The following is an 18,690-nucleotide window of genomic DNA, read 5'->3' as shown; positions in this document are numbered from 1 at the left end:
GAAGAAAAAAAGTATATGAGGAAGAATTTAAGAGCCACATATTCTCAACATAAGTCAAAACCAACTTATACTTCCTCAGACTGAGAGGTAGCATTTCCTAGGGACTCTTCACACACACAAACCACTTTTACTATTTCAAACCTTATATTATGAACATTTTCAAACATATTTTTTTCAACTGTTGAAAGACTAGTTGAATAGTTGAAAGACTAGTGAAATTACCATATACTCACCTCCTATATTTAACACATTAACGTTAACATTTTGCCATATTTATTTCACCTATTTCTTCATGCTGAAGTTCTTTAAAATAAATGACAGACATTATGAAACATTTCACCTCTAAATACTTCAATATTCATCTCTAAAATATAAGGAATTTTTCCTAGATAACCATACACCATTAATAAACCTAACAAAATTATAAAATAATACCCTAATATCATCTAATACCCAATCCATATTCAAATCTCCCCCAATTATTCCCAAAATGTCTTTATAGTAAGATCCAAACATGAACCATGCATGGCATTTTGTTACATCTCCAAAATCTCTTTTAATCTACAATAGTGCCCCCCCCATTAATTTTTTCATAGTGACTTTCTGAAAATAGGTCAGTTGTCTCACAGAATGTCATGTGACACAGTCTGGATTTGTCCGATTGCTTCCTCATAGAATCATTTAACTTGTTTCACTATCCCTTGTATTTCCTACAAACTGGAAGTTGGATATAAAGGCTTGATTAGATGGTTCAATTTAAATAACTTTGGCAAGAATACTTCAAGAAGTGATCCTGTGTACTTTACATTGCATCATTGGAGGCACATATGTCTCATTGTCCCACTAAGTAAGGCTAGGTTTAGTAATTGGGTTAAAATGGTGCCCACAAGATCTCACCATTTTAAAGTTTTCCCCTTCTCATTAGAAGTGATCCTTTGGCACCATGCAACCTGATCAACATTTCACCTAATTGTGTTAATATCCGTTGATGATCCTGAATTATTTGATTAGGGATGTCAACTGGTGACTTTGTAATTCTATCAATCCTTTTACATTTATTAGCTGGCATATTTTCTGTAAAGAAGAGCTTTCCCTCTTCAACTGGGGCTATTTGATTGCACTGAACTGCAGGTCTTATTGAAAAGGCAGGATAAGTGTTTATTTCCTTTTAATTAGTTTTCCAGAGGAAAGAGTTGGTGAAAAGTATCCTCTAGTAGTGGCAGATGAGAATTACTTTATTTTTGTTTTCTTTTTTGTAAAATCCATTATGAGCTTGTGGATTTTTATATATTCAGTCAACTTTAATCAATTGCAATAAATTATTCTTTATAATGCTAAAATGTTCCAATTCTGGTCAGTGGGAACCTCTTCAGGCTTGATTCCTTCTTTGTTTTTGATACAATATGCCCCAGGATCACCTTGTGCTTTGCTTGCACTAGACTGTGCATTCTCAACAAAACTGGTTCTGTTTTCTTCTTTTTCTTTTTAAAAAAGTTATAGCCATTCTAGAGGGTGTGAAGTGGTCTCTCACTGTAGCTTTGATTTGCATATCCCTAATGACTACTGAAGGTGAGCACCTTTTCATGTGCTTGTTAATTTCTGTGTATATCTTCTTTGAAGAAATGTCCATTCAAGTCCTTTGCCCATTTTTAAATTGGGTTGTCTTTTTGTTGTTGAACTGTTATACTCTGAACACTTATCAGATAAATGATTTGCAAATATTGTCTCCCTTTCTGTAGGCTGTCTTTTCACTTTCTTGATAACATCCTCTGATGCACAAAAGTTTTTAATTTTGGTGAAGTCCATTTATGTATTTTTTTCCTTTGTTGCCTGTGCTTTTGGTCTATCTAAGAATCCATTGCCAAATATAAGGTCATGAAGATTTATCTTATGTCTTCCAAGAGTTGTATAGTTTTAGCTCTTATAGTTAGGTCATTGATCCATTTTGAGTTTTATATATGGTGTGAGGTAGGGGTCCATCTTCATTCTTTTGCATGTGGATATCCAGTTGTTCCAGCACTATTTATTGAAGAGACTATTCTTTCCCCATTAAATGGTCTTGGCGCCCTTGTTGAAAATTGATTGGCCATATATGTATGGGTTTACTTCTGGACTCTTGATTCTATTCCATTGGTCTGTGTGTTTATCCTATGGCAGTACCACACTGTTTTAATTACTGTAGCTTTGTAGTAAGCTTTAAAATGAGAAAGCGTGAGTCCCCCAACTTTGTTTTTCTTTTTCAAGATTCCTTTGGCTATTCAGACCCCCTTACAATTCCATATGAACTTGAGGGTCAGCTTTTCCATTTCTGCAAAAAAAGAAGTGCATTGCAATTTTGATAGAGATTATATTTAAACCATATATTGCTTTGTGGAATATTGCCATCTTAACAATATTATGTCTTCTACATGAACATGGGATGTCTTTCTATTTATTTAGGTCTTCTTTAATTTATTTCAGCAATGTTTTGTAGTTTCAGTGTACAGGTCTTTAAACTTTTTGGTTAAATTTGCTCCCAGGTATTATATTCTTTTGGATGCTATTATAAATGATATTGTTTTCTTAATTTCTTTTTTGGATTGTATATATACAATCTGATGTATAGAAACACAATAGATTTTTGTGAGTTGATCCTGCACTCTACAACTCTCCTGAAATTGTTTATTAATTCCGGTAGGGTTTTTTGAGGATTCTTTGCCATTTTCTCTATATGGGACCATTTCCTCTGTGAATAGAGATAGTTTTACTTCTTCTTTTCCAATTTGGATACTTATTTTCCTTGCCTAATTGCTCTGAATAAAACTTCCAGTACCATGTTGAACAGCAGTGGCAAAAGTGGACATCCTTGTCTCATTCCTGATCTTAGGGGGAAAGCTTTTAGTCTTTCACCATTGAGTATTATGTATGCTGTGGGTTATTCATAAATGCCCTAGTTCATGTTGAGAAAGTTCCCTTCTAATCCTAGATTGCTGAGTGTTTTTATCATGAAAGAGTGTTGAATTCTGTAAATGCTTATCTGTGTCAAATAAGATGATTGTGGTGTTTTTTCCCTGTGTTCTATTAATGTAGTGTATTGCCCTGACTGATTTTCTTACGTTGAATCACCTTTGCATTCCTGAGATAAATCTCACTTGGTCATGGTGTATAATTCTTTTAACATGCTGTTGGATTTGGTTTGCTAGTATTTTGTTGAGGATTTTTGCCTCTATACTCATAAGGGATATTTGTCTGTAGTTTTCTTTTCTTATGGTGTCTTTGTCTTGCTTTGATATCAGAGTAATTATGGCTTCACATAAAGTATTTCCTCCTCTTCTATTTTTTGGACAAGTATGAGAAGGATTGGGGTTAATTCTTCTTAAACGTTTGGTGGAATTTACCAGTGAAGCCATCTTGTTTCAGACTTCTTTTTGTTTTGACAGGTTTTTGCTACTGATTCAGTCTTTTTTCCTTGTTATAGGTATGTTCAGATTTTCTATTTCTTCTTGGGTCAGTTTTTGTAGTTAGTGTATTTATAGAATTTGTTCATTTCATCTATGATATCTAATTTTTTGGCATACAATTGTTCATAGTACTGTCTTATAATCCTTTTTACTTCTGTAAGGTCACTAGCAATGTCCCCACTTTTATTCCTGATCTTAGTTATTTGCATCATCTCTCTCTTTTCCTCTTTTTCTTTTCTTTAGGAAGATTTTCCCTGAGCTAACATCTGTTGCCAATCTTCCTCCTTCTGCTTGAAGAAGAACATCACTGAGCTAACATCTGTGCCAATCTTCTTCTATTTTATGTGGGCTGCTGCCACAGCGTGGCTTGATGAGTGGTGCTAGGTCCATGCCTGGGATCCGAACCTGTGAACCCTGGGCCGCCGAACTGGAGTGCAGAAACTTAACCACTATGCCACCAAGCTGGCCCTTCTCTCTTTTTCTTAGTCAGACTAGCTAAAGGTTTATCAATTTTGTTGTTTTTTCAAAGAACCAACTTTCGTTTTTGTTGATTCCTCCTATTGTTTTTCTATTCTTTATTTCCTTTATCTCTGTTCCAATCTTTATTATCACTTTCCTTCTGCTAGCTTTTGGTTTAGCTTGCTCTTCTTTTTTTAGTTCCTTAAAGTATAAAGTTAAGTTTTTGATTTAAGATTTCTTCTTTTAAAATGTAGGTGTTTACAGCTATAAATTTCTCTTAGCACTGATTTTACTGCATCCCATAACTTCTGGCATGTTGCATTTTCATTCATCTCAAAGCATATTCTAATTTCCCTTGTGATTTCTTCTTTGACCTATGGGTTGTTTAAGAATGTTCTTTAATTTCCACATATTTGTGAATTTTCCAGTTTTCCTTCTATTATTGATTTCTAGCATCATTCCATTGTGGTTGAAGAAGACAGTTTGTGTGATTTCAATCTTTTAAAATTTATTTAGTCTTCTTTTGTGATCTAGCATATGGTCTATCCTGGAGAATATTCCATGTGCACTTAAGAAGAATCTGTATTCTGCTGTTGTTGCGTGGAATGTTCTATATGTGTCTGATAGGTTTAGTTGGTTTATGGTGTTATTCAAGTTCTCTGTTTCCTTATTGCTCTTCTGTCCAATTCTTCTATCCATTACTAAAAGTGGGGTATTGAAGTCTCCAACTATTATTGTAGAGCTGTCTATTTCTCCCTATGATTCTCTTAATGTTTGCTTCATGTATTTTGGGACTCTGTTGTTTTGTGTGTGGATGTTTATAATTGTCATATCTTCTTGATGAATTGACATTTTTTTTCCTATCAATATATAATGACCTTTTTTGTCTCTTGTAACAATTTTTGACTTAAAGATTATTTTGTCTTTGGGGCTGGCCCCGTGGCCAAGTGGTTAAGTTCGCGCATTCCACTGCAGGTGGCCCAGTGTTTCGTTGGTTCAAATCCTGGGCACCGACATGGCACTGCTCATCAAACCACGCTGAGGCAGCATCCCACATGCCACAACTAGAAGGACCCACAATGAAGAATATACAACTATGTACCAGGGGGGTTTTGGGAGAAAAAGGAAAAAAAAAATAAAATCTTTAAAAAAAAAAAAAGATTATTTTGTCTGAATTGGTATAGCTATCCCAGCTCTCATTTGGTTATTATTTGCAAGGAAAGCCTTTTTCTGTCTTTCACTTTCAACCTATTTTTGTCTTTGGATCTAAAGTGAGTCTCTTGTAGACAGCATATAGTTGAAAATTTTTTTTAAAACCCACTCCTCCAGTCTCTGCTTTTTGATTGTAGAGTTTTATTCATTTACATTTAAAGTAATTACTGATAAGGAAGGGCTTATAACTGCCATTTTGCTGATATTTTCTGTATGTCTCATACCTTTTCTATTCCTTATTTCCTCCATTACTACCATCTTTTGTGTTTAATTGATTTTTTGTAGTGTACCATTTTGATTCCCTTCTCATTGCCTTTTCTGCATATTCTTTAGATATTTTCTTAGTAGTTACCATGGGGATTACAATTAACATCATAAATTTATATAATCTCACGTGAATTGATGGCAATTTAGCTTCAATACCATATAGAAACTCTGCTCCTATAAAGTTCAGTCTCCATATTATGTTGTTATTATCACAAATTCTATCTTTATATATTATGTGGCCTTTAACACAGACTTATAATGATTGTTTTATTCATTTGTGTGTTGTCATAAATGAAACAAAAAGAGGAGCTACAAACCAAAAATATAATAATGCTGCCTTTTATGTTTACCAATGTAGTTACCTTTACCAGAGTTATTTTTTGTATGGCTTCAAGTTATTTTCTAGTGTCCTTTTATTTCCTAAAAGGCTCCTTTCAGCATTTCTTGTAGAGCAGGTCTACTGGTGAAAAATGACCTTAGCTTCTGTTTACCTGGAAATGTCTTAATTTTTCCCTCATTTTTGAACAGTTTTGCTGGATAAAGAATTCTTGGTTGACTTTTTTTTTTTTTTTGAGGAAGATTAGCCCTGAGCTAACTACTGCCAGTCCTCCTGCTTTTTGCTGAGGAAGCCTGGCCCTGAGCTAACATCTGTGCCCATCTTCCTCCACTTTATATGTGGGACACCCACCACAGCATGGCGTGCCAGGTGATGCCATGTCCACACCTGGGATCCAAACCGGCAAACCCCAGGCCGCCGAAAAGCAGAATGTGCAAACTTAATCGCTGTGCCACCAGGATGGCCCCTTTTTTCCTTTTAGCACTTTAAACATGTCATCCCACTGTTTTCTGGCCTCTTTGGTTTCTGATGAGAAATTGGTTGTTAATCTTATTAAAGATCCCTTATATATGACAAGTTGCTTTTCTCTTGCTCCTTTTAAGATTTTCTCTGTCTTTGTCTTTTGACAATTTGATTATAACATGTCTCAGTGTGCATCTCTTTGCATTCATCCTTCCTGGAGTTTGAACTGTTTGGATGTATTGACTTGTGCCTTTATCAAATTTGAAAAGTTTTCAGCCATTATTTCTTCAAATATTTTTTCTGCCTCTTTTTCTCTCTCTTCTCCTCCTGGGACTCCCATTATGCATATGTTGGTATACTTGCTAGTGTCCCACAAATCTCTTTGGCTCTGTTCATTTTGCTTCATTCTTTTTTCCTTTCTCCTCCTCAGACTGGATACTTTCAAAGGACCTATCTTTAAGTTTGCTGATTCTTTCTTCTGCCTGCTCAAACCTTCTAAGAAACTCTTCAGTGAACTCTGCATTTCTGTTATTATGCTTTTCAGCCCCAGAATTTCTGTTTGGTTCCTTTTTATATTTTCTATCTCTTTAATGATATTCTTTATTTGTTGAGACATAATTCTGCAGATTTCCTTTAGTTCTTTGTTCATGGTTTCCTTTAGCTCTTTAACCATACTCAAGATAGCTGACTTAACATGTGTCTTTGTCTAGTAAGTCTAATACCTGTGCTTCTTCAGGGACTGTTTCTGGTAATTTCTTCTGTGGATGTATCATACTAACTTGTTTCTTTGCATATTTTATAATTTTTATTGAAAACTGGACAGTTTGAATTCTATAATGGGTTAACTCTGAAAATCAGATTACTCTCCCTCCCAGGGTTTGTTTTTTGTGTTTGCCGTGGGCTGTAGCTATTTGTTAAGTGATTTTGGTAAACTTTTTGTGAAGTTTTTTGTGAAGTTTGTCTTCTTTGTCATGTGTGGTCTCATGCGGTCCTTGAAGTCTCTGTTTCTTTAGCTTGTGTTCAGCTAGTGTTTTGACAAGGATTCTCTTGAATGCTGGGAGCAAAAGAAGGGGAGGGGACAAAAAGGAGGGGAAAAAAGGAAGGGAGCTCTCCCAGTCTACAGATTGGTTCTATGTTGAGGTACTCCTTCAACACTTAGTCAGACTGTTTACAACTCCCCTTTAGCCTTCATTTCCTGCTTGTGCTGAGTCTAGAGTTCAGCCAGAAGTGAAAGCTTAGGGTCTTCTCATGTCTTTTCTGTGCATGTGTCCTTCCCTAGGCATGCACATTGCTTCTAAATTCCCCATGGATTTTGTTAATACTTTCAAATGCCCTAACATCCCAAAGAGACTCTCTGCCTAAGTTTTCATCCCAAGCTTTCAGTACACTTAATTGTTTGCCTCAACTATAATTTTTGCCCCAGGCAGCGGCATCTTGTTCATTTGCCTTACAATGTTTTCTAGGAACATCCTCTGCATAGCCACTTTTCCGCCCTGTTTGAGAACCCTGTGTCAGTCCTTCAGGTAGCCCACAGACAAGTTAGAATAGATAAACATAATTCTTTGAGAATAAGGTCTGTTCTTTTCCCTCTGGAATCAGGGCCCAGGGTCCCACATTGAGAACATGGACTTCCATCTTCAAGACTGCTGCCAAGGTGGGGAGGTGGGTGGGACAAGGGCAAGTATAATGCTGGAATGTTTCCTTTCATTTTTAGGTTGCCTCAGCATTTTCCTGGCTGCTGCAAACCTTTGACTATTTTCCAGAATTCTGACAAAGTTGATTCTAACTGTTTTGCTTGATTTTTCAGTGTTTCTGTGGAATGACAAGCCCTTGGAGCTACCTACTGTTTAATTTTTTTTTTATTGTGGTAACATTGGTTTATAACATTATATAAGTTTCAGGTGTACATCATTATATATTTTGTTTTGTGTGTAGATTATACCATGTTCACCACCCAAAGACTAATTACAATCCATCACAACACACATGTGACTAATCACCCCTTTCTCCCTCCTCCCTCCCCCCGCCTACTGCTTAATTTTTACATTTGGATTTCTGATCCATACGGAGTTTATCTTGATATATAGTGTGAAGTATGGATTCAATTTTTTTTTTCCTTTTTCTCCCCCAAACCCCCTGGTACATAATTGTACATTTTTAGTTGTGGGTCCTTCTAGTTGTGGCATGTGGGATGCCGCCTCAGCATGGCTTGATGAGCGGTGCCATGTTCGCACCCAGGATTCGAATGAACAAAACCCTGGGCTGCCAAAGCGGAGCATGCGAACTTAACTACTCTGCCGCAGGGCTGGCCCCTGGATTCAATTTTAATTTTTGTCAAATGACTATTCAGTTGTGCCAACGCCATTTATTAAAAAATCTATCTTTCCCTCAGTATTTTAAAATGCTAACTTCATCTATTTCTAAATTTTCCATTTTTGTTTGATTGATCTCTCTGTCTATTCATGTACCAACACGACATTCTTATTATAATAGAAGTTTTATAGAATGTTTTAAAATTGGAAAGGGCTGGTACCCCTTCATTGCTCATTGCTCTTTTTTGGGGGTTTTCTTGGCTATTATTACTTGCTTATTTTTCAGTGAGAACTTCAGAATGGATTTGTCTGACGTTAGAAAAACAGTAGTACTTTTATTGGTATATTAAGCTCATAAATTAACTTGGGAAAGAGTGATATTTCTGTGATGTTGAGCTTGCCTATGAAATTAAACAATTTTTCAAGTCTACTTTTGTGTCTTTTTGGAGTCCCTATCTTTTAAATTGACTACTAATATTCTAGGAGTAGTGGGCAGAGATAGGGGTACAAAATAAGAGTATTCTCCATACCTGCAGATGCCTGTGCTTGGGCATCAGTGTGGCGCTGGCAGACTCTACTCAAGAATTCACTCACTTGACGCAGGGAAAGGGCATTATGCAGTGTTTCCAGGGGATAAATGGTAGGCACCATGGAGCACCCTTCAAATCCTGTTAGAAAAGAGATGAGCAAAGTCAATGTTATTCCTGCCAGATATATTCCAACTGGCCAAGGAAGCATGGAGAATCCCTGAGAGCCATCAGGAGAGTTCATGGCTTTTGGAGTGTGAGGTATCCAAGATTCTTAGGGGTGGGAACCCTACGGAGTCTATTTCTCTCATCTCCAGATTTCCTAAAAGTCTACCTGCTAAGGTCTCCAGGTGAATCAAATCACCTCTCATCCTACCTGTGGAGAGCCTGCAATGTCCCATGGAAAAATCAACAGAATCCCAACAGGGTAAACACCTACATTGCTCTTGCACTTTCTGGGGGAATAAAACAAAGGTCCAGAGGTAAGGGATGAAATTGGAGGTCCAAATGAGGTAGGGAGTCATGGAGCTGGGAAGAAATAGCAGATTTCAGGGATTATGTAAAAAAGAACCAAAGTAAAGAGGAGGGCATGGAATCTGAGGAGAGGTTCATGCAGATTTAGGATATGGGTAGAAAGCCTAGAATATCTGGAAGCAAGCTGGAGTGCATGCAATATACATGAAGCTCAGCCTGGGAAAACAACATGCATGAACAGGCTGGGGGATGGAAGTTCTTTCTTGGTCATTTCCATCACATCAAAGCTTCTTCCTTCTGCTCTCACTGGAAGACCCCAGACTTGTTAGATTCCTATATTCCATCAGGAAAATAAGGCAAAACCCCTAGAAAAAAGAATAAATACTGATACTCTGCTCTGAACCCAACAATTCCAATGTAGGTCCACTAGTCTGGGTAGGGTGAAGGATAAACCTAAATGTGTGACCCTAACCCTAGGACCTATTGATGAAAAAAAAAGTCTCCATGGGAGGATCAAGAAGCACACATCCCAACCATTTTTTTCAGTCCCCAATCTTTCCTATGCCTCCTTTACATCTTAAAGGACTAAGGGTAGGTAGGATAGCAATTATCTATGCAAGACATAGCTTCCTGTTTACCAATGATTAAAACCTATAACTTGAAAGGATTATATTTGACCATCTTCTAACCTCTGGTCCTTGTTTGCTTCAAGGATGCAATTGAGACCTCTGTGCCTCGATTTCCCACTGTACTCTATTAGCAGGAGGGCAGGAGAGGTACAGTCTCCAGCTCCTCAGAGTGGCTAGAAAAATGTTTGGATTTTAAGATGGTGGTACCAGAGGGTTATAGAGATAAGAACAGATTCCAAGGCAAGAAACTACTCCTACACTGAATAGAATTGGGAATGGGTAGCACTAGAAGGCAGTGAGGAAGGAGAACTGGAAGGGGATGAGCAGCCAATGCTACAGCTACCAGGCAGTCTGGCCCCAATCCCATCCAAGCAACTAAATGCAAGTCACATAACCTTAGGGTAAATAGGAGAAAGGAATAGGTGGGCTCTTCTGCCAGAAGTACAATAAGCAAAGCAGTCAGTCCCAGCCAGGGTGGTGGCAGCAGCCCGCTTGGTGGCAGGGGATACCGTAGAGGCACTCTGGGTCATCCCGGCCTGAGCGCAGCCAGTTCCGGAAGAGGCGCAGGTGGTAGGAGCACTGGTGCAGGTGATGCGCCAGCGTGGCATCCAAGGAGACTGGCCGGCCCCTTGGGCAGTCAGAGGAAAAACTGCGCAGCAACCGGACCACAGGGTGCTGGTCATCCAGCAGCTCTGGAGGGGGTGAGGGGACCACGGCAGGAAGCACAAAGATAAAGAAAGAGAAGAGGGAGAGAAAATGAGGGGGCACTGACTGGCACAAGCATTACTGGGAGGGGGGGCCACTCAGCTCCAAGGTGAGCTAAGAGAGAAGCAGAGATGGTCAGAGCCACTGGGCATCTCTTGCAGGGAAAAAGAGTGTTGGCATCACGCAGTGAGTCTAAAAGAAGGGGCTAGTGAGACCTCCTCTTACAGCAAGGCCCTCCCCTTTCTCGTTGAGCATGATTCAGTCAGTGCTTCGAGACAGCAGTCACATCATTCTGGATAGGGGTGAACTGGCAGTTCTACATCTGGGAGCCTTGACTAGAGCTCCAGAGTGCCTGATGGTTCTTGGACAAATCCTAGTTAGCGCCTGCTTCTCAGATGAATGTATTTATGAGGTTGGGATAGAGATGAAAGATTCAAAGTCACTCAGAAAAGAGGGTCAAGAATGACAGAGGGTATCAAGATAAAGTTTGAAGCTAAAAAAGCTCCTACAAGCTCAGGCCAGGCCCTCTGGACTATACTCTAAGATAGCCACAGACCTGGCTGGTATTAGGCAGCTGGCATAGGAAATCAGCAAGAAACCAGGTGTAGGAGTCCTTTAAAGCAGAGCATGTAAAAAAATTGAATCAATATGTGAAAATGCCAATATTGACTAGTCATCCTTTACTCTTATTCAAATATACAGATTTTTAAAAAATGTTTGTGTAAATCTCAGGACTTCTGGGACACTGTATTCATTACAGGAGCCAAAAGTTAGATAATTTTATATTCTCTCCCCACTGCTGGTGAGTGTAACTACACTTTGTTCAGCTAGTGAGTGGAAAAGCTTCGATCTTAAACCACTTATTTTAGCTGCTTGGCAAACTCTGTGGATATATGCGATTCAGCTGTACAAGGTTGAAGGCAGTGAAAGGCATGTGGAAGGGGGTATAAGAGAAACATAGGGAAAAGATCTTGGAGAAAAGGCACGGGGTCTTAAGACCTGATGACAGGATCTTGGTATAGAGAAGGCAGGATCAAGGTAGCTGAGGATGACTGCTCAGAATTCCCAGACCAGAACTTGTTCCACAGGGTGATTCCATGAGACTATGGTTTCCAGTGAAAATGTGAGGATGTCAGAAGAGGTTTCAGCTCTACCCACGCACTAATTGTACCAATGATCACACAGTTGTGTGGGTCCCTAGAAGATAACAGGCTTGGTAAATCCAATGGGCATACTCTGACATTCTGGATGAGAGTGAGCTACAGTCTCTTTCCCACTATATTAGTTTACTTTGGCGAGCAATGGACTATCCTTGTATATTTGATGTAGTCATAGGATATGAGAGAAGCTTATCAGGAATAGAGGCAGGGATGAACTGAGAGATGTTCTCCCATCAAAGTAATGAGACAGCACTGCCTTGCCTCCCTTCCAAAGCCAGGTCCAGTTTTTCCAGCTGCTATTTCAAAGCTAGACATCACGGCAAGGACATGGTGATGATGGGACCATAGGTTGGCACATTGTTTGACTAATCTGCCACAAGCAATTAAAGACAGAACATCCACTCTGTAATTGCTGGGTCAGTCAAGCAAGATTTGGCCATGAGTAGAAACCTCATATTGTCCTGAGGGCCAAATTAAATCTAGAAAATCTTCAGCAAGAGACATAATAGCTCCAAATTTCTTCTGTTGCCGACAGGTAGATCCCAGATTCTGGTCTCTCAAGCACTTTAGGCTCCAAGCTCAAGTACAAGAAGAACAAAGGCCAGAAGACCCCTGAGCAAGTGTGCAGAGTGTTGGAAGAGATCCTGAATTTGCTCTCCTGCACTATACCTGAATTGTCCAGGTCTTTCTTCCTCTCCTCCTTTTGGTAGAATTAATTCTTTTCTTCAGCTGGTAAGGCTGCTAACCAAGGCTTCAGGGAACTAGAGATATATAGGTTTGAGGACCTATTTTATGAATTTTTATCTTTTCCGATAGAGCCCAAGAATTAGGAGATCTGTGATTTAGCTCTGATTTCAGGGGCCCAAGTTCCAGTGCTATATTCTGTACCCTAAGTAACACTTCTCCTAAGTTCAGGTCCAAGGCTGAGGGATTGGAGTTGGTACGTGAGGTTCTACTCTGGAGAGGACTGTGGCATATGAAGGCCAGAAGAGCTTGAAGCTAAGTGTGTAGGCACAGCCTTGTCATTCTGAATGGGGAGCTCCTGTCATAGGCACAAATGGGAGTCAGGGTAGGGGCAGGGGTATAAACTGAACAAGTATAGGCTAGTCAACCTAGGGAGATTTTAGCAGTGCCTAGTGGAGATGTATGGCCTGACTGGGCTAAAATCTAGCAGCTGCCACTGGCTGTGGAGCAGGGGATCAGCACCCAGAGGTTTTTCTACACAGGAAGCCAGGCTAATTTTACCTCTCTCCGAGAGTCTTAGCTCTTAGACAGAAGAAAATCATGTATAACAAAACTGGATTTACCTTGAAGACAAGATACAATGCAGAGAGAAACTAAGGATATAAAGGATGAAACAGTGAGTAAGCCCTAGGTTCCCCTGCCATACCTGACAAAGAGACACAGCCCTTCAGTTTTTGATTTACATAGATCTCTAAACCCTCCCACCTTAGTGTGGACAGACCCAGTTCTTCAATATTCTTGAAATAGTATTCATTCCTAAACTCCCCCAGAATCCCTAGTAGACATCTCAATTCTTCACTTCAAGCTTCTCTGAGATAGTAGTGCCACAGATACATGCAAACCACATGTAAAAACTCAAGATACAATCCTTTTTCCTTTACCTACTACCTCCTACTCCTTTCTTTCTCTCTTTTATCCCAAATCAATCTGGGCTCCTGTTTTCTAGGCCTAGGTTAACCAGGTCCTAGGTTAGTAGTAACATAAAGCAGATGTCTGGAGCACAAGAGCCACACAAAGCAGACACAATGGTAGGAGATAGGAACATGGAGATGGGAAACTATATACTCAAGAGCAATACCCTATGAGTAGGCTTGGGACCTGGGAACTGCATCATTGCTCCAAAAAAGAAACAAACTATTCATTCACTCCAACAAAAGAGTTAGAGAAAAAACAGGAAGATCAAAATTACATAAACTGAGGAGTGCGGGGTCGGGGGAGAGAAGAAATGGGGATGATATAGAAAATACTATTCTCTTCCTAAGAAGCGGAACTATTATCATGTTTGTATAAAGCCCAGCAGTCATGTGATGGGAAAGGGAGAGGTTTAATTAATGTTTTGGTGATGATGCTGAAAAATGCGACACAGTGGGGAAGACGGTGATCATGGAAGTAAGACCCGAGTTGTCACAGGGATAGGGCAGCAAGTCTGCAGCCCAGGCTAAGGTTTGTCACAACAAAGGATATGTCCCAAGAGGGACACAGTGAGTGGTTCATTCAGAGACAGCAGGGTGTCAACATAGTGGAAGGAGAGGCGAAGTCAGTGTCAGAACTCAGAGGTTAAGTGTTTGGAGGTGACGTGGTGAGGAGGAATGACGTTGAGTCAGAAGCAAACGTACCGTTAGTCGGATGCTTTGCAAACGACACAGAAAATCGTTTTACGGCCGGGACAAACAAGAGCTCTGGGGAGAAAAGACATCATGGGGATTATACCCACTCCTGTCCCCATCCTCTGCTCTGGAATTTGCCTGTAGTATACTCTATTCTTTACAGTTAGTACATGACCTGCTCCCACCCCCACCCCTTAGCTTCCTGACTACCACATTTCAAGATTTTCCTTCGGGATAATCTCCTCTTAGGAATCCATGTGTCATTTCTGCCACAATATGGCTCCACAAACAACCCTAATTTCACCACCACATCCTCTTTCTGACCTTTTAAAAATAAAATCTTTGTAGAAACTTTCATCCCTTCCCCCAATCTCTTTCCATATTATCTTTCCTGCCTGGCTGAGCAACCTCCCCATCATTGATTTCCTAGATTTTTGTCAAGGCTCCACTGCATTCTCCCTGACCATGGATAATACTCCTTGGTCCTTACCCCTACTGGCCAGAATCCAGGAAAGAATACAAAGGTGGAATAAATTGATGTAGCAGGGCTGTATGTGGGAGATTATGAAGGGATAAGCATAAATAAGTAGTATTCACATGGTGAGAGGGAATGCACATGGAAGGGTGGATGGGGTCTTTGTTCCTTCTCCCCTTTATAATTAATGAAGAAAACTTGGTATAAGGCCAATGTCAGTGCCATCTTAAGCATGAATAGTTCTTGAGCTGTGTTCTTGCTGGGGGACAAATGAAGAAAAGAGTTTCCCCCCAAAACCCACCCACATACCATCTCGGTGCTTCAGACTGGCAGGTGGTAGCTTTTTGCCATGGCTGCGGGCGTAGTCCTGAAGATTCGGGGCGCTGGAGGAGCCACCCAGCACTGTGGTGCTGAACAGCCCTGTGCACTGTGAGCCTGCAAGGCCGGGAGTGCATTAGTAGCCACGCAAAGCTGCAATTACCACACAGAAGTACACACAACTTCATGTGACAACATCAAGACACACACATATGTAGCTATTCAGAGCCACCATCATGTGGCCACTACATATAACCACAAACAGCTTTTACTACTGTCCATAGCCACACTGGGCAAGCAAAATGGGGATTATCTTGAAGATCTACAAGGCAGATACAAGAGGCCACTACAAATACAGTGTTAGTCATATTAGGGGACTCAAAGCTACTGAAACAGCTAGCCTATGCTTTCCAGGTGGCTTTCAAGAATGCTAAAAGAATAAGTAGATCCTTCTAGATCTCCCTAGATTTAATGCAGTGCTCTTTACCCAGGATATAAGGTTTGAAAAACCCAGAAATCTAGTCCTTTACAGGTTAGCAAAGAAATTTGATTGACACTAGAGACTAAGTTTTGAGCATTCAGTTCAAATTCTAAGTGCTCATAAGTTCCAGTTCCTCCTATGTGCTTCCAATTCCTCCTACGTTTTTCATCCAACATTCCCTCCCTTCTATCTCCCTTCAGGCCTTTTTACCTTTCCCAAGAAAAAAGTATGAGACTCACTGAATTTTTAAAGCTGGAAGGGACTCAAAGATCATCCAGTTCTACCTTCTCATTTTAGAGATGAAGAAACTGAGATTCAAAAAAGATCTCATTTGCTCAAGGTCATACAGTTTGCTAGAAGCTAAACTGGACTAGAACCCAAGTCTCCTGACTCTGAGGATCAACTGTGTTCAGTTAGAAAAGAAATAATTATTTTTTCATCAAGAAGAAACAGCATTGTTTCTAAAGTGAAGATGGACACAAATTTAAAGGCATGTGAAGAGACAGGTGGTTATATGTAAAGCATGCCTACTATGTGCTGAGCACCCTAATAAAAAGGAGGATCTGGTGAGCAGGAAACAAAAAAAAACATACTTTTTCTGCTCTCAAAATTTTATTGTCTTGTAAGCCCTATGCTCAAAGCTAGATGGCCACACACCTAAATTCAAAGAAAGCAAAGAGAACTCTATTGCCAATCAGAGGAGTAAATAAAATGTGAAAAATCTCTGAAGCAAATAAATCAAGGCAGTCACTGTCCCAAATATCTGATCGAAAGTAGGGTTGAGACTCCATGGTCCCCTCTCCCACTATAGCCCATGAGGACACAATGGGCAGAAAGAGACAAGACTGACACTCAAATCTGTGGGATTTGCCCTTCTACTTCCAAATCCACGTTAGCCAAGACCTTGGGTTTGGCGTGGGAACTTAACAATCATAGGGCAGATGGATAGAGTGGAGAGGAGGTCAATTTCCTTTGAGCTCAGAAAGAAGGGGCCATGGTTTCAGGGGTCCCAGCACATCAGGGTCTCCACCAAAATCAAGAAGGTCAGATGGCTGATAATATCCATCCTGGAATTCAGGACTGCTCCTCTATGAAGCAACTTCTCCTACCTGTCATTCTCACACAGGCTCTAGAATACGGTTTCAGAGAGTAATAAGGGTTGCTAAATATGTCTGCTTCTTCAGAGAAGCTGAAACTAGCTGGCTTTATCCCAAATCACCCCAAGCTTTGTTCTACATTTACTTCCTCCTGCCAATCCTGCCCTGCCCAGTCCTCGGATCATCTCAGAGGGTAGTCTCTACCTTTCTACCACCATCTGTCAACCAGTCCCATGTCCATACCTCTGCCTTGTTCTTGACAGCACTCCCACTTAATTGGGCCAGACACACCTAGCCTCTTTTCCTGCCTAACTGAAACCTATTCTTTACTGGGACTTCTGGGAAGAGAAGTCCATATCACAGATCTACACATTTGTCATTTATTTTTCATGCCCCAAACCATCTACCTCATTTCAGGGATCTAGAAGACAACCTACTCCCATAAAATTAGCCTGGAAAGTTACCAAAACCTTTCTCCCCCTTGCTGGTCCAAATGCTGACCATCTTGGGCCAAGAAATTGGGAGCCAAGGACAAAGGTAATAGGAAAATGAAAGGAGCCAAATGGTGAGAAGAACAGGATAAGATAGAAAGAGTCAGGGGATCAAGTCCAGACCCCACACAACTGTCTCTAACTGCAGGTTCTAATTATGGGCTCACAAGGCTCTGTGTTCAAAGATAGCCCCTCCCAAGGACCACTCCCCACTCCCAAAGAATACAATACCCTCTGAGGCTTGGTCCTTCCTGCAGTCTGTGTTCTTAGGAAAGGTTGAATGATGTTCTCCACCCCTCTCCAGGAATCAAAAAAATCAAGAGACATTCCCTCAAAGTCCTGAGAGAAGCCTCTGCCACTACACCAGTCTCAGATTTGTCTCTCAATTTTCAGGAAGGAAGGAAAAAAAATTACAGGATTAGGAGAGGATGAAGGAGAAGGCATGGTGGTCAGGAGGGGCCAGAGCAGGGATGTAATAAACATAGTTCTCAGAGGAAGATATGGTACAAATTCTCCAAATGAGGAATATGACACTTTATGGGGGTCACAAGTACCTCTATTTACAGCTCTGTCTGTGATAACTCTGAAGATTCAGAGTCTCCATGGCCCCTTAAGGTCTGGGCAAGACTGGAGGGACAGATAAGGAATGAGAGCGGAAGCCAGAAAAATGCCCTTCAGTCAGAGAAATGGGGGTGGTGTAGAAAACCAAAACACAAACACCTTCCTGGAATGAAAACAATCATCTGGGATCAAAGTTCACACCTAAATATGGCTTCTCCCAATTCATCCTCCCTAGCCCTACCACCCAACAATTCCACACACTGGATGACCCCAACTCCCATGACTAAGGTTTCCCACAATAAAACTCTGAAGAACAGACAGACACCCCTTCCCAACAACAGGTGAGAGACGCTGGAAAACCATACCTAAGCCACTCTGCTTCATCTCCGTTGGTGGGCGTGAAGATGAAAAGAGCCGGTAGCCACCAGGCCTCGAGGATGAAGTCTCAGAAAGCACCTGGAAAAAAAGACTCTATATTACCATGTTGCTACCTCAACCAAGAAGTCTAAAACCCAGGTGCTGAATTCCTGCCCCTACAAAGCCAACCAATGTCAGAAAGTTTGGAAGAAACAAAGGATTTCTATGAGGGAAAAAGAATGAAAAGGGAACGGAGAGTGTTCCTTGCAGAGGGAACTGCCCACGGACTCCTCCTATACTAGAAGATGCTTCTATTTCCAAAATGCTTGTCCCCACAGTCGTCCTATCCCAAATCTGAGAAATCATTATTCAATCATTTTCAGTTCTCAGCAGAGCAGGGTTTCTTAATCTTATCTATCCCTCTGCAGGACTCAGAAAGCCAATCACAATAGCTCAGCTGCAATAAGATATAAAGTCTGGCCACCCTCTCTTCTTTCCATGGGATAGCTGTGGCTACAACAATCACTCTCAGTTTCTTATCTGAACCAAGAAGCCCTCCCCTCCACTCCTGGACA

General features: G+C 40.5%; 1 protein-coding gene across 36 annotated transcripts in view; it reads right to left on the bottom strand.

The window, feature by feature from the left end:
• Window positions 1-18,690, bottom strand: part of PPIP5K1 (diphosphoinositol pentakisphosphate kinase 1) — a 43,219-nt gene that overhangs the window by 4,825 nt on the left and 19,704 nt on the right. For 12 of the 36 annotated variants that reach the window (XM_070238049.1, XM_070238018.1, XM_070238067.1 and 9 more), the window contains 4 exons: window positions 18,124-18,214; window positions 15,120-15,245; window positions 14,345-14,407; window positions 9,020-9,157 (listed from right to left, as the gene is read on the bottom strand). In XM_070238049.1, coding sequence (XP_070094150.1) covers window positions 9,020-9,157; window positions 14,345-14,407; window positions 15,120-15,245; window positions 18,124-18,214 — 418 coding nt within the window. Of the gene's footprint in view, window positions 1-9,019; window positions 9,158-10,628; window positions 10,812-14,344; window positions 14,408-15,119; window positions 15,246-18,123; window positions 18,215-18,690 lie in introns of all 36 variants that reach the window. The other 24 variants (XM_070237985.1, XM_070238131.1, XM_070238135.1 and 21 more) reach the window with 4 other exon arrangements.

This window comes from Equus caballus, chromosome 1 (genome assembly GCF_041296265.1).
Source record: "Equus caballus isolate H_3958 breed thoroughbred chromosome 1, TB-T2T, whole genome shotgun sequence".
In the NCBI taxonomy this organism is placed as follows: Eukaryota; Metazoa; Chordata; class Mammalia; order Perissodactyla; family Equidae; genus Equus; species Equus caballus.
The sequence above is the reverse complement of the archived record's forward strand: the minus strand, read 5'-3'. Positions and strand labels throughout refer to the sequence as shown.